This window comes from Molossus molossus, unplaced genomic scaffold (assembly GCF_014108415.1).
Source record: "Molossus molossus isolate mMolMol1 unplaced genomic scaffold, mMolMol1.p scaffold_m16_p_11, whole genome shotgun sequence".
In the NCBI taxonomy this organism is placed as follows: Eukaryota; Metazoa; Chordata; class Mammalia; order Chiroptera; family Molossidae; genus Molossus; species Molossus molossus.
In genome coordinates, this window is record NW_023425346.1 from 7,950,834 (window position 1) to 7,976,198 (window position 25,365).

The 25,365-nt window shown below is 41.8% G+C and overlaps 1 protein-coding gene across 2 annotated transcripts; it reads right to left on the reverse strand.

Moving 5' to 3' along the window:
- Window positions 1–8,393: 8,393 nt before the first annotated feature.
- Window positions 8,394–20,188, reverse strand: TSN (translin). 2 transcript variants are annotated; one of them, XM_036254113.1, is made up of 6 exons: window positions 20,012–20,188; window positions 17,916–18,009; window positions 16,861–16,957; window positions 14,681–14,796; window positions 13,889–13,968; window positions 8,394–9,047 (listed from the first exon to the last, which is right to left on the reverse strand). In XM_036254113.1, the coding sequence occupies exons 1-6, from the start codon at window positions 20,075–20,077 to the stop codon at window positions 8,814–8,816; spliced, it is 687 nt and encodes a 228-aa protein (XP_036110006.1). In that variant the 5' UTR covers window positions 20,078–20,188; the 3' UTR covers window positions 8,394–8,813. The 2 variants fall into 2 exon arrangements, with proteins under 2 accessions (XP_036110006.1, XP_036110007.1); XM_036254114.1 differs by lacking the exon at window positions 13,889–13,968 and having other exon boundaries at window positions 8,974–9,047.
- Window positions 20,189–25,365: the final 5,177 nt, after the last annotated feature.

Here is a 25,365-nt window from a genome sequence, read left to right on the forward strand (position 1 = left end):
CCCAGGGCAAGCGCCGACCAATTTTCTGTTACTACAGACTTCCCTGTCCTGGACACTCATGTAAGTGGAAACACGCTATGTGGTCCTTCAGGACTGGTTTCTTTCACTTACTATTTTGTTGTTGTTGTTGCTGTTAATCCTCACCCAAGGATATTTTTCCATTGATTTTTATTTTTATTCTTTTAACCCTCACCCGAGGATATTTTTCCATTTATCTTCAGATAGAGTGGGAGGGAGGGAGAGAGAGAAACATCATGTGAAAGAGACACATTGACTGGTTGCCTCCCGCATGACCCTGACCTTGGCTGGGGATCAAACTGTAACCAAGGTATGTGCCTTCGACCAGAATCAAACCCATGACTCTTTGGTCAGCGGGCCGATACTCAACTGCAGAGCCAAACTGGCCAGGGCTGTACTTCATCCCTTTTTACTGCCAAAAACTATTCCCTTGGACAGATAAAAACATTTTGTTGTTCGTCAGTTGACAAACACTGAGACTGTCTGCACTCCATTATGAGTAACACTGAACATCTGTGTACAAGTCTTCCTACAGACGAGTTTCCGACTCTCGAGTACTATCCAGGAGTGGAACTGCTAGGTGATGCAGTAACTCCATGTTTAACTTTTCAAGGGCTTGCCAGACTCTTCCACAGCCCCACATCAGCTTGAACCCTTGACACTGAGGTGCCCAAGTGGTGATCAGAATTCAAGACGAGAGAACAAATGGACCAGCCTGTGAGTGGATGACGGCGGAGAAGACAGGCTAAAGAAGAAGGGACATCCCTGGGAGGAGCTCCTCCTCCGGATGGGCCTCGGCCTCCTGCCTGCTCACAGCACGTGTCACAGGACAGCTCTCAGTCACATGAGTGACGAATGTAAAAACACAGTGACAAAGCAGAAAGGGACATACGCGTCTCAGTGTCAGTGCGTACGAAGGGTGCAGAGTACTCGTGCTAAGGACAGAGCTGACGGCAGCGCCTGAGCCTCCCCGTCCCTCTGAGGACCGGGACCACGCGGGTCTGGACCTCTGCGGAAGGGGCTCCGGGAAGAGAACGGACATTCACACAGCACTTAGCTAATGATAACACTTCTAGTCACAATGTAGAGCATCCACAATTCTCTCAAAATAAAATTTTTTAAAAGTTAGTAATATATTTAGGAAAAAAACTACAATGCAAAAAAATATATATGCATCTTTAAGATTTTTCGTAACTTCCCAATTTTCTACCATGCTTGCCTGCTTCTTCTATAATCATGAAAGCAACATATTAAAACACAAAAATATACAAAACATATCATTAAGCAATGGTATGCACATTTACATACTCCTCCAAGTCCCCACAACCGCATCACATAACCTGTGAGTGAACACAGGCAGCAGCACCCAGTTCCTTCTTCCAACGTGTATAAAATACATGAGGACTGAAGTCAGAGTCGCTCTGAAGCCAGTCAAAGGTGCTCGTGCCAACCCCACTCCCTTCCCCACTTCCTCAGCGTGGATCTTGTGGAAATGCAGGGGCATTTGTTTCCAGGCTGTTTCAGTTTAAGGAAAAGTTGGAGCAGCTTGAGGACACAGGCCACAGCCTAACGACCTAGGTGCCTGCCCACTGGGCAAGTTTGGTTAAACGAGATTAAGTCACCCCCTTGTCATTTGAGGGGTGATCCTGGAGGCAAGGCATGAGAAGGCTCACTGGGCCACAACCCCCCTGGGCAGGACTCCTGCTGTCGCCCTCCTAGTGACCACCTCCACCGCTGGCCCCAGGAAGACCGATGGCCAAGCTCTGCTAGGCACAGGGGAAGAGAACCTGGGTGCATACCTGACCCTTTGTTCTTTCTCTTGGGATTTGAAAGTTAACTTCTGGGTGCAAAGAAATGAAGCCCTAAAGTGTATTGATTTTAGTCTTTTTTAACACTGACTATGGGTCTTTGTTCTAGTTATACCAGTTCTGGATCTAATTAGTTTCTTATTAAAACGGAAGGGCCCAATCCACTGACTGCACCCAAAACAGCTCCTTAATGACTAAAACCACCTTGCAGTCTTTCCCCCGAAAGCAAAGCAAACACCCAGCCCTCTGTACTTCCCAACTGTGAAAAATGCCCTGGCTTCCCTTCCATGGTCAGAGTGAGCAGAAGTTCATCGATGGCAGGTTTGACAACAGGGACAGGACAGAGGAAGCCAAAGGGGGTCTTCTGGGACGTCTGGTCTCGCCGGCAGGTGCACCTGGGGCATGCAGACAGCAGAGGCCAGACGCCATCACTGAAACACAGCTGAAATGGGCGAGCACAAAACTTGAGCCAGAGCAGACGGCTCTGGGTAAATGTTAGTATTAAATGACACCAGACAATCTTAAGTAACTCGTGTAAGGGCCAGGGTAAATAAGAAGGGAAAAAAAGGTAAACTGTTAACAAGCCCAACTTGCTTGCCTGAAGAGTCTACATATTTTCATAAGTTTCTTTTCCTTCAGCCAAAACTCCTAAGGTCTTTACAGCAAGTAAAGGGTTTATGTGATAGGACGAAGCAGTGTACATATATCACACTTCTACCAGTTCCAGCTCCTGCATGAACAGACATGAGCTAGAGAGGACACAGGCCTCTGCTCCTCTCGCATCCACTCAATGTCTCCAATGCCCTCCACAGGCCTCTCCTCCTCTCCCAAGCCTCTCCCTCGCCTCTCCCTCCTGCCATAGTCACAGGCGCAAACATCGACTCTATCCACCCTATCTCAAGGACTCCCTCATCTCATCTCGTCTTAGGGTCCCAAATTCTAGTCCAGAAAGGACAGCTACTTGTGCAACATCTCATGTCAGAGTCAACTCAACACCAGCAAAACTGAACTTCTCACCTTTCCCCCAAAATAGCTCCAGCTTTCTCATGTTTATTTTCAGAAGCTCAGGCACCTTTGTCTCCTCTCAACTCCTTGTCCCTTGTTTTATTTTGTTCAGACTGCTACAATACCACAGACTGGGTGGTTTAAACAACAGAAATTTATTTCTCAGAGTCCTGGAGGCTCAAGTCCAAGATCAAGGTGCCAGCAGATTCGATGTCTGGGGAGAGCCCGCTTCCCAGCTCATCGACACCCCTATTTTGGCTGGGTCTTCACATGGCAGAGGGGTGAGAGCTCTCTGGGTCCCTTTTATGAGGGCACTAATCCCATTCATGAGGACCCCACCCTCAGGACCTAATCCCCTCCCACAGACCCCCACTTCCTAATACCATCTAGTCAGGAATTAGGCACCAATATATGAATTTGGGGGGATGACAACACTCAGTCCACAGCATTTCTCTACCCCCAGCTCCAGTCGGCACATTTACTCCCTTTTTTCTTTGCAGTGTATTTCACTGCATTTACCCAGTCGTGCCCATGCCCAGCTGCCCACGCTGACCCTTAGAACCTCAAGACAGCAAGAGTTTCCTCACAGGTCTCCCCACGGCAGACCGGGGTTCTCCTGAGCCCCTCCTTTAAAAACAACCCAGTATTCCCATGCCTACTTCAAAGCCCAACCCCTCTAACCTCTCAATCAGGCTTTTCTAAATCCTTGCAGAACTGTCCCCTCCATTCAAACATGACATCCTCATTCCCATTACATGTCTGAAACATTTCTGCTTCGGTTTCAATTATTCTGCCTACCCAAAATGACCTAGTTTCATTTTTATCTAAATCCTGCCTCTTTCATGAACCAGTTCAAATGACACCTCTTAAATCACGTCAGCAATTGTTCACAAGTTATTTAGCAATTAAGTACTATTATTATGACACCTTGTCTATAAGTGTCTTGAATTTTAATTTACAGTAGGGAACCCTCATAGATTGCTAATGGGAAAACAGACTGGCAGTTTCTTAAAAAGCTAACCCTAAAATGACCATTTTTACCCTAGACCCCTAGGTATCCTCCCAAAAGAGAAGGAACAGACTTGCACAGGAGTGTGCACAGCAACATTATTCAGAGCCAAACACAGAAACTTAAGTCTCCATCATCTGACGAATTAGTGAAATGTGGAGTATCCACGCAATGGACTGCTACTCAGGAATCAAAAGGAACCACCTGGATGAACAAATTAATATGGATGACTTTTAAAACATTATGCAAAGTGAAAAGGCACAAGAGACAAGATGCTGTATGATTCGTAACATTAAATATGCAGAACAGGCAATTTTAGAGATGGGAAGTTGATGGGTGGCTGCCTGGGGCTGGGAGAGGAAACAGGGATCCTTGAGGGAGATAAAAATGTTCTGAAACTGATTTCCTGGGATTGCAGTACTGCTTGATAAACCAAATCACTGAACTGTGCACTTGCTGAGTCCATTTTATATGTAAAATGCACTTCAATAAAGCTGTTCCAAATCTGTTTAATTAAAGTAAGTGCTCAAATATTAGTTGAATATTTGATCTCTTATCAATTTTTATGTTTTCTCACCACCCTCTCCCCTGCAATCAGACCCTAAACACCTTGAGGGCACAGACCAAGTCCCCCACTTATTTTCCATGCTAATTTCAACAGGAATTGCACCTAACCCAAAGCCATCCGTGTACGGTGCTCAGCAAGAGCACCGCAGAAGAACGGTGTGGACGTGGAGGTCTGAATCACAGCGCCTCCACTTCACAGCCGTGAACGCTGGGCAAGTTCACTGCCTGAGCCTCTTCCTCAGGTCTCCACTGAAAAAAAAAAAAAAAAAAAAGAACGTGGTAACTACCTTACGGGGCTGTTATGACAAAGTGAGGTGGTCTGGATAAAACGTTTTGCCCAGTGCTTGAAACACGTAAGAGCTCACTGAATGCTGGCTTAAAACATGCACACGCCCTGGCCGGTTTGGCTCAGCGGTTAGTGTCCACCTGCGGTCCGGAGAGGCCCGGGTTCGGTTCCTGCTAAGGGCATGTACCTCGGTTGCAGTTTGTCCCCGGCCCTGGTTGGTTGTGCAGGTGGCAGCCACTCGATGTGTCCCTTTCACATCGATGTTTCCCTCTCTCTCTCTTCCTCTCTCTCCCTCCCACTCTGTCTGTACAAAAAAATGGAAAAATGTCCTCGGATGAGGATTAAAAAAAATAATAATAATAAAAAAAATAAAAAATAAATAAAAAAAAAACATGCACACAACACAAACCCAACCACAAGGAACATGCCCCAGAGAAGTATCTTTCAAACAGGAAACAACCTTCAGCAACAGAGAACTACAGATTAATCTCCTCCTCCTCGTCATCCACCAGGCAAGAGTGGCCCTGTATCAACTGTAACTAAAAAATAAAACTTAAATTATAAACTTGAGAAAGAGTGGCCCCGGGACATCTTTTCTCTGTCCCAAGCCCACGGAGGTCTGTGCATAGCCAGAAGTACTACTAACCACTTACAAAGGGACTAAACTGCCCACAACTTTCCACACATAGTTTGTCTGACTCTCTCACCCTCTCCAAGTGGGATTTCACGTCCTAGCCCCCTTGGTGTTTAACAGGGCCACATGTCCAGTTCTGAGAGAAAGTGATGTCACCTCCCAACCAGAGCATGCTGTGCAGGACCCTGGAGTTCTTGCCCTCCCACAACTGGCAGGTCAGTGGGTGGCAGTTCTGAGGTCGATGTGACAGACCCCCCAGCAACCTGCTATGGACAGGGAGTATGAGAAATCAACTTTGTTCTATGCCTGTGACTTTGGGGGTTGTTTCCACAGCATCATCTAGACTTTCCTGACAAAGTCACAGGCTCTCAGGCTGTGAAATTATCTATCTTAAATCTCTTACCCAAAGACACCTTCTAAAGACTCTTTATTCTCTTGCTTCTGTGACAAGCCAGTGTTTTCTGACAACCTCTCTAACCATTTCTCCACTTCCTCATGGAGTATACTTCCTCTGCCTAACTCACTAAATCCTGTTGTTAAGGGTGAGGTCCTCAGCTCATTACTGTTCTCATTCTGCATGCGCTCCAGGGAGACCTTACCCACTCTCGATTTATCCACCACATTTATGCTAAAGCCCTTCAAAGCTATCTCCAGGTTGGCTCGAGATTCCCCTCACACCCAAAGTCCTGCTGAACCTAGCTAATCCCTAAGCATAAAAACTCCAACATATCCAAAAGCAAATGCATCATCTGCCAAGGCCCCTCCAGACATGCACCTCCTCCTACAAGCCCTCCCTCAGCTAACAGCACCTAAGTCCTCCAGATCAGAAACCTGGCAGTAAACGAGACTCCTCCCCCTTCCTCACCCACCCTCCCTCAACCAACCAGCCCAGTCAATTCACCTTACATGTTTATTATCATTTGAGGGGAGGGAGGGTTGTTTATTTTATTTGTTTAATGCTTATTACAGTATATGCTAAGAAAAATAATTTCAGGTTCAGAAAACATCTTATTTTGGTGTCAGCTATGACAGTAATGCGCTACCTGAAGAGGACAGGCAGTTTAGTCCAAACCAAGAAACCAGAGAGCTAGTTTGTGAAGCATGATTATGAAACCACCCTGCATCTCCATCTCATCTCTTTAGCCACTTGTTTAAGTAAACATCTCAGAACACTGCCAAAGAAGCTTTCATTCTTTATTAAAGTCTCTTAAGCATTACTTGTATTATTGTTCAAGTTTAAAATGGCAAACCTCATGATGTTTTTATGGAGTTCTCCTCTTATAAGTATATGAAGAAAGCATCCGCTAATTCACCTGTACTTTCTCTAATTTTCTAAAACTGAATAAAGCAATTCTGGTATAGTAAAACCAGAGCCAATGCTTCTCAACTTCAGTTAAAGTACCTGTAATTTCCCAATCAGAGTGGATCACACAAATGGTACCTGCACATTACAGTCCAGGAATGTGCCTGCTGTCTTTTGATTATTTTAACTATTACATAGCAGTAAGTGCTTATCACACCCCTGGTCTTCTTCAGCTTCAAACAAGTTAGAGTTTATTCTCCATACAGAAGAGTTCTCACGGCAGCACACTAAATTACAAAAGACCAAAGAAAAAAATACCCAGTTTTTATTACTTTTTCTTCTTTGGTACGTGGACCTAGTGGGAACTGAACCCAGGACTCTCTGGTCCGCAGGTCAATGCTCCGACCACTGAGCAAAACTGGCCAGGGCCCTGTTTTTATTACTTTATAATAAGCCAGCAACAAACACAAATGATTAAATTCTCAGATGGAGTTGTAAGACCAGAATATGCTCCTACACTTAAAATCCTTTTGTTAAAACTGAAATCCACTTCTGCCAAGAACTTGAATATTCTCAAGCAGAATCAATTTACTTAAAGAGGCAAAGAAAACTAGTGTCAAAATGTAATGCCTGTGTCTGACCGAGTAATTAATCTCGACAGTCCTAGTACCATGCAATGTAGATGACCATCCTAAGCACCTTAAAGACACTGACACCTTTTTGCTTTCTACAAACTCTTCTGCAGAAAAAGCCTCATTTCTACTTTCCTCATGAAGGAAAATTTGGTCAGTCCTTAACTCAACCTGATAAAAACTGATTTCCATGCCAAATATCCAACTGTACAAAGAGCCCAAATTAGAAACAAGCATTGAAGGGTGATACACCTAAAATCTTCAGATTATTCTGGAAACACCAGCACCTTCCTTTCAGTGAGCTCCAAAAATCTGGACTGTCACCATTTTAATAACTTCGATTAAACAGTAAAAATGACATGGCAAGTATTCTTAATACCTGAAAGTGGGGAGGGGGAGGAGGGTGCCAACAAGATTTGCGTGTCTTGCCAAAACTGTCCGTCTAAAACCTGACTGTCGCGAGAGTCATCAACCTGAAACAGCTTACTCTAAGAAACAGTGCGGCCATGGCCGGTTTGGCTCAGCGGCTGGAGCATCGGCCTGCGGACCAGAGTCCCAAGTTTGGTTCCCGCTAAGGGGCACATACAAAAAAAAAAACCACATTGGTATAATAAGTAAATAAATAACAATGCCAAATCAGCTGATTTCTTTTTTTAATGCAAGGTTTTCTTTGTTCCAGACAAAGCGCAGACTTTCCTCTCCGAACACAGCGGTCAGGTATTGCTAATTAACTTGTCTGGGTGGCGTCCACTCCCACACCAGTCTCGCTGGCTGCTAGGAAAGAGTTCGTATCTCAGGAACATATCATGTGAAGTGTTAAAGATGTGTGTGAAAACGATTTTTAATTGCTTGCAACAGCAAAACATTAAGGCAACATCAGGAAACCAAGGTGTTTAAATCACTAAGAGCTATCCCCACCTGGTAAACAGAGGCCAAATGACATAATGTTACTCAATCTTTTAATACAAAAACTTCCCAAAATTATCTGTTGAACTTGACTTTGCAGTTTAATTCTATTATTTTGATGGCAGTGAGAGAACCCTGGAGTTATAACTCCCTTGTAAAAAATTTCAACATCTGATTTACTTACGAGGCTTAAAGTAAGAGAAGAAAATATAAAATAAGTGTCCTTTGCTTGGCAACCATCCTCTTTAATGATCTGTTTTCATACCTGTGTATGGATGGCTAATTTAGATATAGAAAATACAGAGGATCACTTCTGAAGAATCACAAGACAATAAACTTCTCAATCAGTACATCAACAGCATCAGGGTAAGCAGGAAATGAACTTTGCCAAGAGACTGACATTTGCACTTTTGACAGAACTGAATTACAGAGCAAATTCACTGAAACAACAACAAAAAAACCTGTCCTTGGAAAGGCTATTCTTCTACCAAAAGAAGTGTATCAATTCTGATACACACACCACACACTGGCTAAGAAAATAAAGCGCGGTGCTTGGCAACAGGGCATCATAACCATGGTGAGCACCAGTGTGCTCACCCTCACTGGCAACCACCGAGGATAGCAGGGCCAGGCACTGGTAGTCTCCTATTTCTCTGCGCAAGCTGCTGCGGTCTCCTTATTGAAGCCTCGGATGGAGAGATCATAGACCACCTCCTCTACTTTCTTCACATCGTACTTCAGGCCATCGTAGCGCTTCCTCAGGGAGTCGTTTTTCAGGTTGAGAAGGCGGAAACCGGAATCCAGCTCATTGATGAAGGTGGAGATGTGGAGGGGCCGGGAATAGTCTCCAGCAGTCACACTGTTGACAGACAGCCTTGACTATACAAGGAAAGAGAAACTGGGATGTGTTACAAAGTGGCTCCACCCTAGCATATCCTGCAAATCTCAACTACAAGACACTCAGGTCACAAAACTTTTACATATTATCTTTTTTTTTTTAGGGAGAGAGAGAGAAACATTGATGTGGAGACACTTTGATTGGTTGCCTCCCCTACAACCCTAACCAGGGCCAGGTATTGAACCTGCAACCAAGGTAAGTGCATGCCCTTGACCAGGAATCACACCTGTGACCCTTCGGTCCTCAGGCCAACGCTCTACCGCTGACCCATACAGGCAGGACTACGTATTTATCTTTGATAAATACATTTTTCACAAATGCTTAACATTACAAGCTTACTTAGTAAGTTACTTAAAAAATCATTTTGTTAAGAGTTTCTATGGTCTACAATTTATTTTTCATAAATATTATTGGTGAGCCCATAGTGAACACTATTACAACAGCCTTTTTTCATCTTCAGAATATTTTTATAAGATAATTTCTCAGGAGAGAGACTAAGGAGATAAAAGTAGAAATAATTCATATAGTTATGGAGGTGAGTTGTTCTCCAAAATAATTACATGAGTTAACATAGTTACTAGGAATATGTTTCACCACTACTTTGAAGCAGAGGTATTCATCTTTTCAAAATTCACACATTAGGAAATATGCACAGCTACCTTAATGTTAAAATGGGCATTTATGATGACTAGCAGAGCACAACACATACAGTGCACAGTCAGTGACTATCTGGTGACCAACACAAGGCTTATAAATGAACTAGACTCCCAGAATTTCTGTACCCGTTTTTAAGAATGACAATAAAGTGGGAAGAGGAAAAAAAGCAAATGGCTCCAGGACCAGACACCTTCACTGGTGAATTCTACCAACATTCAAAGAAAATTTAACACCTGTCCATCTCCAACTCTTCCAAAAAAATTGAAGAGGCAGGAAAGAATGTTTCCTAGTTCACTTTACATGGCCAAAATTATTCTGAAACTAAAATCAGGCAGGGACCACACAGACACACACAAAAAAAGAGATTACAGGCCACCCAACTGGTGTGGCTCAATGGCTGAGCATCAACCTATACACCAAGAGGTCGCCGGTTCAATTCCCGGTCAGGGCACATGCCCAGGTTGTGGGCCTGATCCCCAGTGAGGCGCATGCAGGAGGTGGCCAATTAATGTTCTCTCTCATCGATGTTTCTCTCTCTCCTTCTCCCTTCTTCTCTCTCTAAATCAATTAAAAATATATATATATTTTTTTATCACCAGATAGAGTGAGAGGAAGGGGGAGAGAAAGAGAGACAGGGAAAAACACTGACATGACAGAGCCACAGACTGGTTGCCTCCTGCATGACCCGACCAGGGCCAGGGTTGAACAGCAACCAAGGTACTTGCCCTTGACTGGGAATCAAACCCATGACTTACTGGTCCACAGGCCGACCTCTAACTGCTGAGTCAAACCAGCCAGGGCAAAGAAAAATTAATTTTTTTTAAAAAAGAGATTACAGGACAATATCTCTGATAAACATAGATGCAAAAGTCCTCAACAAAATACTAGCCAATCAAATACAACAATACAATAAATAGATCATATACCACAATGAAATGCAATTCAGTGCAGGGATACAAGGATGGTTCTACATTTGCAAATCAATCAACATGGCACACATTAACAAAATGGAAGCTAAGAATCTTATGATCATCTCACTGGATGCAGAAAAAGCATTTGACAAGATACAACATCCATTTATGATATTTTAAAACTCAATAAAATGGTAGAGAAGGAAAAGTAAGTACCTCAACATAATAAAGGCCATATAAGACAAGCCCACAGCCAGCTAAATTCATACTCAACAGTGAAAAACTAAAACCTTTTCCTCTTGGATGAGACAGAAACAAGACAGAAATGGCCACTCTTGCCACTTTTATTCAACATGTTACTAGAAGTCCTAGCCAGAGAAATTAAGCAAGAAATAAAAGGCATCTAAATTGGAAAGGAAAAAGTAAAACTGTCACTATTTGCAGATGACATAATTTTACATATAACAAAACGCTACAGGTTCCACCAAAAAAACTATTAGAAATAATAAACAAATAAAGTTTCAGATATAAAATCAATATCCAGAAATCTGGCATTTCTATACACTAACAGTGAACTATCAGAAAGAGAAACAAAGGAAACAATCCCATTTAGAAGTGCAAATGAACAAAATACCTAGGAATAAACTAAAGAAACACCTGTACAATGAAAAGTACAAGACATTCTTTCTTGAAAGAAATTAAAGACAAAAAGAAATGAAAAAACATCATCTCCATGGATTGAAAAATTAACACTGTTAAAATGTCCACATTATATAAAGCAATCTACAGATTCAATGCAATCCCTATCAAAATCTCAATGGCATTTTTCACAGAAAGACAAAAAAAATCCTCAAATCTGTATGGAACCACAAAAAGACCCCAAATAGAAATCCTGAGTAAAAAAAAAGAACACAGCCCTGGCCGGTTTGGCTCAGCGGTTAGAGCGTCCGCCTGCGGTCCGGAGAGACCCGGGTTCGGTTCCCGCTAAGGGCATGTACCTCGGTTGCAGTTTGTCCCCGGCCCTGGTTGGTCGTGCGGGTGGCAGCCACTCGATGTGTCCCTTTCACATCGATGTTTCCCTCTCTCTCTCTTCCTCTCTCTCCCTCCCACTCTGTCTGTACAAAAAATGCAAAAATGTCCTCGGTTGTGTTTTAAAAAAAAAAAAAAAAAAAAAAAAAAAAAGAACACAGCCAGAAGTACTACACTACCCCATTTCAAACTATACTATAAAACTACAGTAATCAAAACAGTATGGTAATGGCAGAAAAACCAACACATAGACCAGTGGAACAGAATGGAGAGCCCAAAAATAAACCCTTACATACATGAACAACTAATTTAAAACAAAGGAGCCAAGAATATATAATGGAGAAAGTCTCTTCAATAAATAGTGTTGAGAAAACTGGATATCCCTATGCAAAAGAATAAAACTAAACCACTATTATAAACCATACATAAAAATTAACTCAAAATGGATTAAAGACTTGAATGTTAGAACTGAAACAATAAAATAGATGATAACATAGACACTAAGCTTCTGGTCATCAGTCTTAGTGGTGTTTTTGTGACTTTGATTCCAAAGGCAGGAGTCAAAACAAAAATAAACAAATGAAACTACATCAAACTAAAAACCTTTTGCACATCAAAAGAAACCATCAACAACATAAAAGGGCAATCAACCAAATAGGACAAGATATTTGCAAATGGTACTTCCAACAAGGGATTAATATAGAAAATATATAAAGAACTCATAAAACTCAACAACCAAAAAAACAAACAACCTAATTAAGAATGGCAGAAGGCCCTGGCCAGTTTGGCTCAGCAGTTGAGCATCGGCCTGCAGACCAGACAGTCCCAGGTTCGGTTCCGCTAGGGGCACATACCACCACCAACAAAAAAAAAGAATGGGCAGCCCTGGCCGGTTTGGCTCAGCGGTTAGAACGTCGGCCTGCGGTCCTGAGAGACCCGGGTTCGGTTCCCACTAAGGGCATGTACCTCAGTTGCAGTTTGTCCCCGGCCCTGGTTGGGTCGTGTGGGTGGCAACCACTCGACATGTCCCTTTCACGTCGATGTTTCTCTCTCTCTCTCTCCCTCCCACACTCTATCTGAACAAAAAATAGAAAAAATGTCCTCGGGTGAGGATAAAAAAAAAAAAAAATGGGCAGATGCCCGGCCAGTGTGGCTCAGTGGTTGAGCATCAACCCACGCACCAAGAGGTTACCAGTTCAATTCCTGGTCAGGGCACATGCCCAAGTGGTAGGCCAAATTCCAGGTAGGGAGCATGCAGGAGGAGGCCAATAGATGTTCTTTCTCATCGATGTTTCTATCTCTCTCTCCCTCTCCCTTTCTTTCTCTCCAAACTCAATAAAGGAAAAAAAAATTTTTTTAAAAGAATGGGCAAAGGATCTGAATAGCTACTTTTCCAAGGAAAACACACAGATGACCAACAGACACATGAAAAGATGCTCAATATCACTAATCATCAGGGAAATGCAAATCAAAACCACAATGAGGTATCACTTCACACCTGTTAGAATGGCTATTATCAAAAAAACAAGAGATACAAATGCTGGTGAGGATGTGAAGGAAGGGGAACCCTCATAAACTATTGATGGGAAAGTAAATCAGTGCAGCCACCATGAAAAACAGTATACAGATTCCTCAAAAAACTAAGAATAGAACTATCATATGGTCTACCTATTCTGCTTCTGGGTATTTATCCAAAGAATATAAAAACATTAATTTGAAAAGATATACAAACCCTGTGTTCACTCAAGCTTTGTTTATAATAACCAAGATATGTAAAAACTTGTGTCCACAGATGGATGAATGAATAAAGAAGTGGTGTATATATATAATGAAATCCTCTTCAGCCATAAGAAAAAATAAAATGTTGCCATTTGTAGAACATGAGTGGACCTTGAGAGTATTTTGGTAAGGGAAATAAGACAGAGAAAGGTAAATATCCTATGCTCTCACTTATATGTGGAATCTAGAAAAAAACAGACAAGCAAAACAAAACACTCATAGACAACAGACTGGTGTTTACCAGAAGAGGGTGGGGAGGGCGAAATGGGTGAAGAGGCAAATACCCGGTGACAGCTAGAAACCAGACTTTTGGTGGTGAGCATGCAATAGAGTATATAGACATCAAGTTATAATATTGTACACCTGAAACTTGCTATTAACCACTGTGACTTTAGTAAAAAACAAAAACAACAAAAAAGCAAAAGGCAAATTACTAAGCTTATTACCAGTTCACTAGCAAGAATTAGAACTCCTGAGAGATAATCTTCTACATCCAGATGAAATCCTTTCTCCCGATCTGGCTCAACTAAAAATAAAACAAAATAAACATAGGTCATTATGTGATTACAATTTAAGCCTTAGCATTTTTTTTTTAAATATGTGCATGTGCACACATGCACACACACACGCACACACACATTTCCTCTCCAAGTAAATAGAAAAAGAATGAGTCATTTTAAACAATCTTTTTTTTTTCCTACTAATTTTCATTTTTCAATTACAGGTGATATACATACAATCTTTGCGAATTTTTCTAGCTCTGAAGAAAAATTCAAGTTTCCCTTCTATTCTTCTCTCAAAAAGTAATACCACAAAGAATGGTATGCAGTTATATCAGAGAATATGTTTTTAGAAGATGCAGGAGAAGCCACGAAATCTGCAACACAAGTGGTTCAGAAGCGCACACATGCACATACAGACACACAAGTGAGGAGACTAAGCAGATGTGGCAAAATGTTAACAAGTAATGAGTCTAAGTGAGGTATAAACAGGTGTTCACTATATTATTCTTCCAACTTTTCTATAGCCTTGAAATTTTTAAACAGTAAATTTTACCAACAGAACACCCAGTACAAAGAGCAAGCCACTACATATCTTTAGGTTTTGTGTTTCCAAGTAACTGGTTTTCCATCTAGTTCTCATTTGTCGTAATAGAAAGTATAAACCAACAGCCCCTCCCACCAAAAATTAACCTACCATGCCTGACTCTGAAGATGGATACTAATGAAAACACTTACTGCCAAGAATTTCTGTAACTGCTTCTCGAGTCACTAGTGTTTCTGATTCCAAGTACACAACAAAAGCTGCCAAGAAGACCAAGCGCTGCAACACAAACCTCCAGTGCTCATGAAATCTACATGAATACAAGCACATTTAGGTTGAGGCCTTAAAAAAGACAGGTTTAGTACAGTCAAGTTCAAACATTTTAAAACTGGAATCCTTTTTCAAATAAAATTTTACATGAAACCCCAATATATAAAGTATGTAAGAGCAATATAACATTTAAATATATTAAATGGATTCAGTATAAATTTTGCAAGTTCAAATTTATAACAATTACTTTTTAAAAGCTTAATAAATAATCATGATCCAATTTTATGAATACAAAAAGTTACAACTGAAGATTATGGATGAGAATTTTAATAAATTAGAACACTGACACTGCTCTGAAAAAATAAGTATAGGCAACTGAAAACTGATGAGAACCACAGCTGTACATCAACTTCAACACCTAACTCATTCCTACATTTTGAGTGTAGGGTATCAAGAAAACCCTGGTTCACACATATAAGAAATAACTACCATTTGCCACCACTAAATAGATAAGACTTAAAATCTCAGGATACTACACTTAAACTGAGCTAGAAGCCTGAGAAAGAAATAGGAAATTTTACAACCCCTGGATATTTACGCTGTGCCTCCTTATTTTCAAATGTGGCAACACATTCAGACACAATGCAGGTCAAACAAATTACATGGTCTCTAAAGACCCTGGCCATTCTATCAGGCTACTTCTCTATGCTTCAGTTACTACCTTAGGAGGTTTTGGCAAACTTTCTCTGTGAAGGGCCAGATAGTAAATATTTTAGGCTTTGAAGGTCACTTTCAGTCTGTGTTACATATTCTTATTTGGCTGCTTTCCTTTTTAACAACCTTTAAAATAAAGGAGCACTTCTTAGCTTCCAGAGGCAGCAGGCCACAGGTAGTTTGCAAATCTCGTGAGGTGGTGCTATCCACTCCCCACATACATGTCCTATTTATTACCTATCTTAAGTGAATATCTTTTTCGGTTAAGAAAATAAACCTAAGTAGAAATTTTAGGTTCTGCCTGGCTGGTATGGCTCAGTGGTTGAGTGTCGACTCATGCACCAAAAGGTCACCGATTTGATTCTCGGTCAGGGCACATGCCCAGGTTGTGGGCCAAATCCCCAACAGGAGGCATGCAGGAGGCAGCCAATCAATATTCTCTCTTATGGATGTTTCTATCTCTCTCTCCCTCTCCCTTCCTCTCATTCTAAAATCAATTTTTAAAAATCTGTTTCAAAGAAAATGTAGGTTCTTATTGTTTAATCAATATTCAGATGCAGTTTTTCTGTCTAATATCTGTGCATTTTCACAATCTACATGTTTCACAATTATGATTGGCAACAATTTTAGAGGTACATAAAATAATGTGTACCTTAAAATTAATTGTGGCATAAATTCAACAATATATGGCATAAATATTAGATAAATATGTTACTTGGCACTGAAATTCAAGCTTTGAGGTAAAACTCCATACACACACACACACACACACACATGCATATGCTGTCACCTAATCCCATAATCTAATAGCACAGATATGTTTCATCCAATTTCACAAGTAACTTGAATACACTAAAAAACCTCTCTATTTTGATTTCATACAACATTTTGTTTTTAACTGCTTTTTCATTGCAAAAATTATACATGTTCTTTAAGAAAATTTTTAAGCCCTGGCCAGTTTGGCTCAGCAATTAGAGCAGAGTCCCATGTTCTGTTCCCGCTAAGGGCACGGACCTTGGTTGCAGTTTGCTCCTGGCCCCAATTGGGGTCATGTGGGTGGCAACCACTCAATGTCGCTCTCTCTCACATCAATGTTTCTCTCTCTCTCTTACTCCCTCTCTCCCTCCCGCTCTACCTGAAGATACATGCAAAAATGTCCTCAAGTGAGGATAAAAAAAAATTTTAAACAAAAGGGAAGAAAAAAATAAAATAACCAATTATGTCACCATCAAAATACCACTGTTAACAGTTTGATTCTTTTTCTTTTTGTTGCTTCTTCTATATAGAGGGATTTTCACCTAGCTCTAAGCAATCATTCAGTACATATAATTTTTCTGCCTTTTTTTTTTTAACTTAATGTTATAAAATAATGCTACTTTTTCTTACAAACCTGTAATACTGTTCAGCAGGGAACTTGGTCTTCAAAGACATTAGATGTGTTTTTACAGTACCAAAATGTTCTCGAGCTTTCAAACACCTCTTTGGAACTGATCATCAAAAAAAGAAAAAAATCAAATTTAATAATGAAAGACTTAACCAAATTTCAAGTACATTTATTGCTTAATAATCTATGCAGTCTACTTGGAAATAAATCAACTTAAAAAAAAAAGTCATGAACAAATATAGGGTCTGCTTTTCAACCTGGCTTTCAAAATTTAACCTCTAGTTTCCCTACTGATTAACCAATACTGAATAATAAACAAAAGCTTGCTGAAAAGGAATGTTAAGCTATAATAAATAACCTCATCCCTAAGGGGCTGTGTACCAGATGCATTCCTAGGCAGTCCTCAAAGGAGGCCCAAAATTGAACTGCTTCTGGTTCTTATATTTGGTCAAAAAGAAGTTTTATCAATTATTCGCAATCAGGCTGACCAACTACATGTCATGGGGAAAAATGACTTGCCTCTGATACCTGTAAATTACATTATTACATCATTCTCTATCTGAAAGTGTATTTCAGCTTTTTCAGTTGTGCTGACTACATCTTACAATGGAGGTTCCATGTCTAAATTTATCATAATTGATCTCCATTCAAAGGGCTAACTGTGAACACATTCAGAACATTTTACACTGGCCATTTCATATCTACAAATGCATATTAGACCATATTCAACGACTAAAAGGTTTTAGGCACAAAATAAAAGTTGTTAGATACACAAGTGATCTATGTGTGATTCTACTACCATTATTATCAGCAAAACTCCATCATGATACAAAACATTCCATATTACGTGAAAGTGGAAAATCAACCAAAACATAGAATTCTATAAACCTGTAAAAACGATCAACTCAACTACTTCTCCAATTTTTATTCAGCATAAAGTATAAAAGACATTTTTCATAATAAAACTATACAGAGCTGAAATATCTTTTGGGTAGAAATTAACTCTTTATATGAGATTGAAAAACTGATTAAAACCTCCAAAATCAAAACAAAGCACTTACTGTCCTGAAACCCAGCACCCTGATGGACCCCTTGCAGCAGAGTTAAAATCTCTCGAGCTGTTTGTTCTAAACTCTGCACTACTTTTCGGATTTCCTAGAAAGAATTAAAAACCAAAATATCAGATAAATTCAACATAATTATTATCAGAGCCTTAAACCAAATATGCTAGATAGCATATTTACATTATGATAATTTCACATACATTGAAAACACTAACAGTCTTTGCAAGGACTGAACTGGTATAGAAAATACCCAGGTTTGAACAGTGACTTTTCCTCTTACTTTCTCTATGAGACCTTCAGGAAATCATTAGACAATAAAAAGCCTTAGGTTTCTCACTTAACATTCAAAAGATAACAGCCACCCACCCACCTCAACTATCTCACGAGAACACTACAAAAATTAAAGGAGATGAGGTATTTAAATATAATTTGTAAAGACATAAATGAAATGCAATACATGGTTATTTTTCATTCATTCATTTTTACAGACATTCACTGAGCACATTTATGTGCTAGGCATTGTGTAAATACTGGGGGACCAAGTATAGTCCCCTTCTTTCGAATATAATGAAGGAAACAGACTTTTAAAATATAGGAATTAGCCCTGGCCGGTTTGGTTCAGCAGTTAGAGCATCGGCCTGCGAACCAGAGAGCCCAGGGGTTGCAGTTTGTCCCTGGCCCCACTGGGGTCATGTGGGTGGCAACCAGTCCATGTGTCTCTCTCACATGGATGTTTCTCTCTCTCTTCCCCCCTCTCTCCCTCCTGTTCTATCTGAAGATAAATGCAAATATAGAAATATATACACACACACACACATATATAGGAATTACACAAATTCCTTAAAATGGTAATGCAGTACTATAAAACTTAACAGGTTGGACTGTGAAGTCAAGGAGATAACTATGAGATAACCAGGAAAGGAGTGCAAAAAAGCAAAGAAGGGCAAAGAGTACATGCAAAAATTCTGAGGCAGGCAACTATTTTGGGAACTAGAGAAATGAAAGGGAGGTAAAACGAACATAATATACAATGGAAGATGACGTAAAATGTGTTTGGAAACAGTTTATGCCTGGTTTTCTCTAACGCTGAGATAGCATCGAAGGGCCACAAGCTCCTCATCTTATGAGCTGCACATCAGTGATGCTTATTTATCTGTGGCCTGTTACTACAACGAAGACATGGGAGCACCTCCTTTTGCCACATTCTTTGAAGACCAAGCTGAGGGGAAGAGGGAACATGCAAAGCAACTCCTAAGATATCTAAGAAAACGTGAGTAAAATCTGCCTTCCGATGATAAAGAGGCCTGACAGGTAACTGAGGAACTGGAGTACAAGCTCTAGAGTCTGCTCTGGAGTTGGAGAACAAATTAACCAACCTCCTGCTAAACCTGAAGACCATGGCTTCTGCCAGCGAGGAAACAGATCTCTTACCCTTCACGGGAAAGTACCCGGATAAACAGAAGAGGAACACAGGGTACCTGGAACACCAGCTTGTATATCATAAGGGATTAGAAGGCCCAGGAGGAAGACCCATTTAAAAAGCCTGCTCAAATGTCAGGTAAAGAGACATAACACCTAAAGGTAATAAAGCAAGTCTTCCCATTGTAGTAGGTCCCCAAATTACCTACTCAAGAATCTTAATCTTCTCCACTGGACAGAAGACTGTTTTCCTTCATACGTGTGTGTACAAATAAACCTGTTTTTTGCATTATTAAAAAAAAATGAGCTTGGAGCAGATAGATTAGATAGATAGATAGATAGATAGACAGACAGATACACACACACACAGAGTTGGATCTGTACCCCATGTGCAATGAGAAGCCATAGGAGTTTTAAAGAGAGACCACACGTGCTTTTAAGACACCGACAATACATAAAACGCACGCTGTCTGAGCCCCGAGAGCTGGCTGAGCCTCTGGAGTACACACGTGCTGAAAGGGAGGAAAGTGACACTCCAATGAGGTAGGTGACGCAGAGGAGACGAGCCACCCCGGAGGCTTCGTACCACTCGAGGCTGCGCCACGGGGCAGGGCCGGGCGCTGTGGCCTAGCAGAGCAAGGCAAGGCAACGGGGGTGGGGAAGGAGGGGCTCACCTCCCGGATGTCCTGCTCGGCAGCCAGAAAGCCCTGCAGCTCCACGAAGATTTCGCTCACAGACATGGCGCCGCTGCACAACCACCAGCCGGTGCGGCGAGGGCGGCCGGCTACGTGCTCTGTGCAGACCACCAGCGCACTCAGTCGCCACGGCCACTGCCGCCGCCTCGTCCACGGGCCCTGCGCTACCGCCGTCGCCGGGGTCCTCCGAGGCCCTCGGCGCGCAGGAAGCCGGGTTGTCCGCCGCGATGCCTGAGGCACCGCCCACCCCGCACTGCTGCGAAGCGGCTCAGCGGGCAGGGCAAGGGGCAGGGCAAGGGGCGGGGCAGGGCAGGGCAAGGGGCGGGAAAGGCAGGGCAAGGGGCGGGAAAGGCAGGGCAAGGGGCGGGAAGGGAAGGGCAAGGGGCGGGACAGGGCAGGGCAGGGCAAGGGGCGGGGCAGGGCAGGGCAAGGGGCGGGAAGGGCAGGGCAAGGGGCGGGAAAGGCAAGGCAAGGGGCGGGAAGGGAAGGGCAAGGGGCGGGACAGGGCAGGGCAGGGCAAGGGGCGGGAAGGGGCAGGGCAAGGGGCGGGGCGGGGCAGGACGGGGCAGAGCAGAAGGGACCTGGGGAAGGGGGGGTCCTCGGCGCAGGTGGGGCCGACGGAAGTAGGGTGTGGCCTGAAGGTGGTGCCAGCTCTTTTGTTAACCTTCGGTGATGTCTTTTGTACCACAGCTTTAGGGAGCGTGCGGGTGGGTATAGTTCCCTAGTAAAGGGGTGCCTGTGAATGTAGAGATTGCAGTCTTTGCCTAAGAAGAAAGAAAATACATTCGTGTTTGCAAAAAAGACAAGGAGACATAAACGTCTGTGGCACAGAGTGAGAGCAGAAATGTTACCCTGTGTGCTTTTAACACCTTCTCTGTGTATTACTTGTTTGTTTTTAATTATGATTTTATGCATGTTGTCAGCTAGCTGGCACCAATTCAACACCTGCAGGAATCCCCGTTTTGGAGTGTGATGAAGAAGGAAACGTTATTCAGTGCAAAACAGCTCAATGGTGATCCTCCAACGCTATGAAGCAGCCCCGGGGCCAGGCTCCTGCTCTGCTCCATGCTAGTCTGCTTTGCTCTGCGCGGGTCTGCTCCAGCAAGATGCCTGGAGAAACACAATCTTCCCTGGAAAGGGAACATGTGCTTTCAGAGCCAGAGAGGAGCCCACTTACATAGACAGCCATCCCCTGCCCCCAGTCCTGATTGGTCTATCCTCGTGTAAATGAGGGCTCCAAATCCTCCCAGTTTGAGTGGTTCAGAAGGCAGTGTTTGGCTCAGGATTAGAGAGGTTAGAGCTCGGCCACGCAATCCAGGCAATGGAAGGGTCTTGGGTTCAATTCCCAGTAATGGGCACTTACCTGGGTTGCAGGTTCCATCTGGGTCAGGGTCGTGTGGGAAGCAACCAATCAATGTGTCTCACATGTATGTTTTTCTCTCTCTCCCTCCCTCCCACTATATCTAAAAATCAATGGGGGGGGGGGCGGATTCCTCAGGTGAAGATTAACAAACAATCCAATAAAAGGCAATGTCCTGATTGGTCAGAATGGACCCACTCTGATTGGTCAGTGAGGAACGGATAGGGTAGCTGCATAGTTGCAATTGGAGGGTAAAGCCTCATCCCATTAGTTGAAATAGGATTCCAGGAATTCCTCTATAAGGGCTGGCTCAGATGGCCGGAACACAGTGCAGGCAGGCAGTTCAATGTAGGCTTCTCCCTAAAGGGCAGTTTCATGAAAGATCCTTGTGCAGAAATGGCTACAGGCTCTGGGTTTTTGTTGTTATTGTTGTTTTGTTTTATATTAATTTAAGCCCAGTTAGGCACTGGGAGCCCTTTTTAGTAGATATCTTCCTTCTTAGGGTTCACAGTGTACAGTAGGAAATTTCTCTTACACTCAACTTCCCTCAATTCCACACTTTTGCTAAGAGCACTGTAAAGATTTCTTGTTTGCCTTTGCATCATTTTTCATACATCTATCTAACAGATACAAATGTGTATGTCTGTATATGTAGGATGCACTCTACAAATGAATTTAAATGATTACTTATAGCCCAGGCCGGTTTGGCTCAGCGGTTAGAGCGTCGGCCTGCGGTCCTGAGAGACCCGGGTTCGGTTCTCGCTAGGGGCGCGTACCTCGGTTGCAGTTTGTCCCCGGCCCTGGTCGGTCGTGCGGGTGGCAGCCACTCGATGCGTCCCTTTCACATCGATGTTTCTCTCTCTCCCTGTTCCTCTCTCTCCCTCCCGCTCTACCTGAACAAAAAAACAACAAAAATAAATAAATAAAAATAAATGATTACTTATATCAACTAAATGATAGTTTGTTGTTTGCTTTGTGCCAGACATTATTCTAAAAGTTTACCTGAAGGATTATATTTTATCTTCTAATATTTCTGTGAAGTTGATACTGTTATTGTTGTTGTAACTATTGAAGTTGATACTGTTGTTGAAGTAACCATAGTAACAGATATGTTGACTCTCCAGAGGTCACAGGAAACTAGTAAATGTTGAAACTGGGACCCAAATGGTTTGTTTTAATTATTATGTTATTATCATCTACCTACCATTTAACAATACTTGCAAGAGGCTTTAAATACCTTATCTAACTTAACCTCTAAGACCTATGATGTAATAGGTTAGAAAAGCTTAGTTTTAGCAACTAGCTCAAATACAAGATTTGTTTTTCCTATGTGCTTCTGACATCATGTGACCTTTTGTAGTACAAAAATATAGGCAGTAGAGTCTCAAAACTCACAAAAAAAGGGATGAAAATAGCAATAGGAGCTCATGTGTATTTTTTTTTAACTTATCTTTATTGTTGAATGTATTACAGATGTCTCTGCTTCTTTCCCCCATTGACCCTCTCCCCCCTGCTCCCGCTCCTCCTGCCTTCCCCACTCTATTTCTTTTTTTTTTTTTTCACCTCACCCGAGGACATTTTTCCATTTTTTGTTCAGATAGAGTGGGAGGGAGAGAAAGAAAGAGAGAGGGAGAGAGAAACATCGACGTGAAAGGGACACATCGAGTGTTACTGCCTGCATGACCCATCCAGGGCTGGGGACAAACTGCAACCGAGGTACTCACCCCTAGAGGGAACCAAACCTGGGTCTATCCGGACTGCAGGTTGACTCTGTACCACTGAGCCAAACTAGCCAGGGCTCATGTGTATTAATTTACTTCCTGCCAAACATGTTCAAAGAATCATTTTTTGTGTATTAACTGATTTTATACAAATCCAAATTCATGTTTTAAATCCTGCAATATGTTTCTCCATGCCTCAAAGATTGTGACTTTTAAAATTCTAACACAGCCCTAGCCCGTTTGGCTCAGCAGTTAGAGCATGGGCCGGCGAACCAAAGAGACCCAGGTTCAGTTCCCACTAAGGGCAGTACCTCTGTTGCAGTTTGTCCCCAGCCCCGGTTGGGGTCATGTGGGTGGCAACCACTTGATGTGTCTCTCTCACATCGATGTTTCTCTCTCTTTCTTCCTCCCTCTCTCCCTCCCACTCTATCTGAAGATACATGCAAAAATGTCCTCTGGTGAGGATAAAAAAAATAAAATTCTAGCACAGCCCTGGCCAGTATGGCTCAGTTGGTTGATCATCTTCCCATGCACCAAGAGGATGCAGGTTCAATTCCCAGTCAAGGCACATGTCTGGGTTGTAGGCTCCATCCCCAGTAGTGGGCGTGCTGGAGTCAGTCGATCAATGTTTCTCTCTCTTTGATGTTTCCCCCTCTCCCTCTCCCTTCTTCTCTCTAAAATCAATAAAAACATACATTTTTTAAAACTTCCAAAATTCTAGCAGAAACAGGAGTCTGCCAAATCACTTTATTTCTGAAAAACCTAAGGTGAATTTTAAACATATCATAAGGGAGTCTTTTCTATTTGTCAAGTTAGAATTAGTAATACCTATCTCTAAAAGTTATGAGGATTAATAATAATGTGTGTAAAAGACTACTTTCTATCTCTGAATTTGACTACTCAGGTTTCTCATAGAAGTGGAATTCATATAGTATTTGCCTTTTTATGAATGGCTTACTTCACTTAACATAATGACCTCAAGGTTCATCCATGTTGTTCTTTGTGTCAGAATTTCATTCCATTTTTAAGGCTGAATATTCCATTTTATGTATATACTACATTTTATTTATGTATTCATCTGTTGATGGACATTTGGATTGTTTCTACCTTTTGGCTATTGTGAATAATGCTGCTATGAACATGGATGGAAAATCATCTGCTCGAGTCCCTGCTTTTAATTATTTTGGGTATATAACCTGAAGAAGAATTGTTGGATCATATGATAATACTGTTTAATTTTTTTAGGAAACTTCATACTGTTTTTATAAGCCCTTTTTATTTAACAATTATTTTTTAATATATATATTTATCTTTATTAATTTTAGAGAGAGAGGAAGGGAGAGGGAGAGAAAGACAGAAACATCAATGACAGAGAACATCAACTGGCCACCTCCTGCAAGCTCCCCACTGGGGATCGGGCCCGCAACCTGGGCATGTGCCCTGACAAAGAATCAAACCAGCAACCTCTTGTGCATGGGTCGACGCTCAACCACTGAGCCACACCAGCTGGGCTTAACAATTATTTTTATTTCACTTCTCCCTCAAGAATTTTAACCCAACATAACAGTATTTATTGTTTAAAATCTTATGATTATCCACCATAATCCACTAAAAATTAATATAAAGTGTAAATTTTCTATTATCATAAGGAAGTAGATGTTAAAATTCTTTCTAGATTATTCAGCAGTAGTTCATAGTTGATCAAAACAACATGAATGTGTTATGTATTTTATAAATATTAAACAAGAAAAGTAAAGCTTTAATGGAATTAATCTTTAAATTAAATGAATAGGGCGATATGTTCTTTTTTTCTCAATTCATATAGCTGTGGATGAATATTCGATAGATTAGATAGATAGATGATAGATAGATGATAGATAGATAGATAGATAGATAGATAGATAGAATTGCTGAGAAAGTAAATTCACAGTAATAATCTGCTGGAGACACCCTCATTATTCTTTATAAGAAGCAACATGGATCCCAGCCTGTGTGGCTCAGTGCATTGAGCGTGATCCCATGGACTGAGAGGTCCTGGTTCAATTCCTGATCAGGGCACATGCCCCAGTTTTGGGCTCAGTCCCCTATAGGGGGCGTGCAGGAGGCAACCGATTGATGTTTCTCTGTCACATTGATGTTTCTATCTCTCCCTCCTCTCTAGAAAATTAATAAAAACATATGGGGTTTTTTTGTGTTTTTTTTTTTAAGTAGAAGTAACGTGGAAGCCTAGCAAACTCTCAGTGTAGAGTCTC

Excerpts from the sequence above, each read along its gene's own strand:
- TSN (XM_036254113.1), bottom strand. The coding sequence starts at position 20,077 with ATGTCTGTGAGCGAAATCTTCGTGGAGCTGCAGGGCTTTCTGGCTGCC. Across the intron at positions 16,958-17,915 it reads GGGTGCTGGGTTTCAGGACA|TTCCAAAGAGGTGTTTGAAA; the intron begins GTAAGTGCTTTG and ends TTTGATGATCAG. Across the intron at positions 13,969-14,680 it reads AGTTACAGAAATTCTTGGCA|TTGAGCCAGATCGGGAGAAA; the intron begins GTAAGTGTTTTC and ends TTTTATTTTTAG.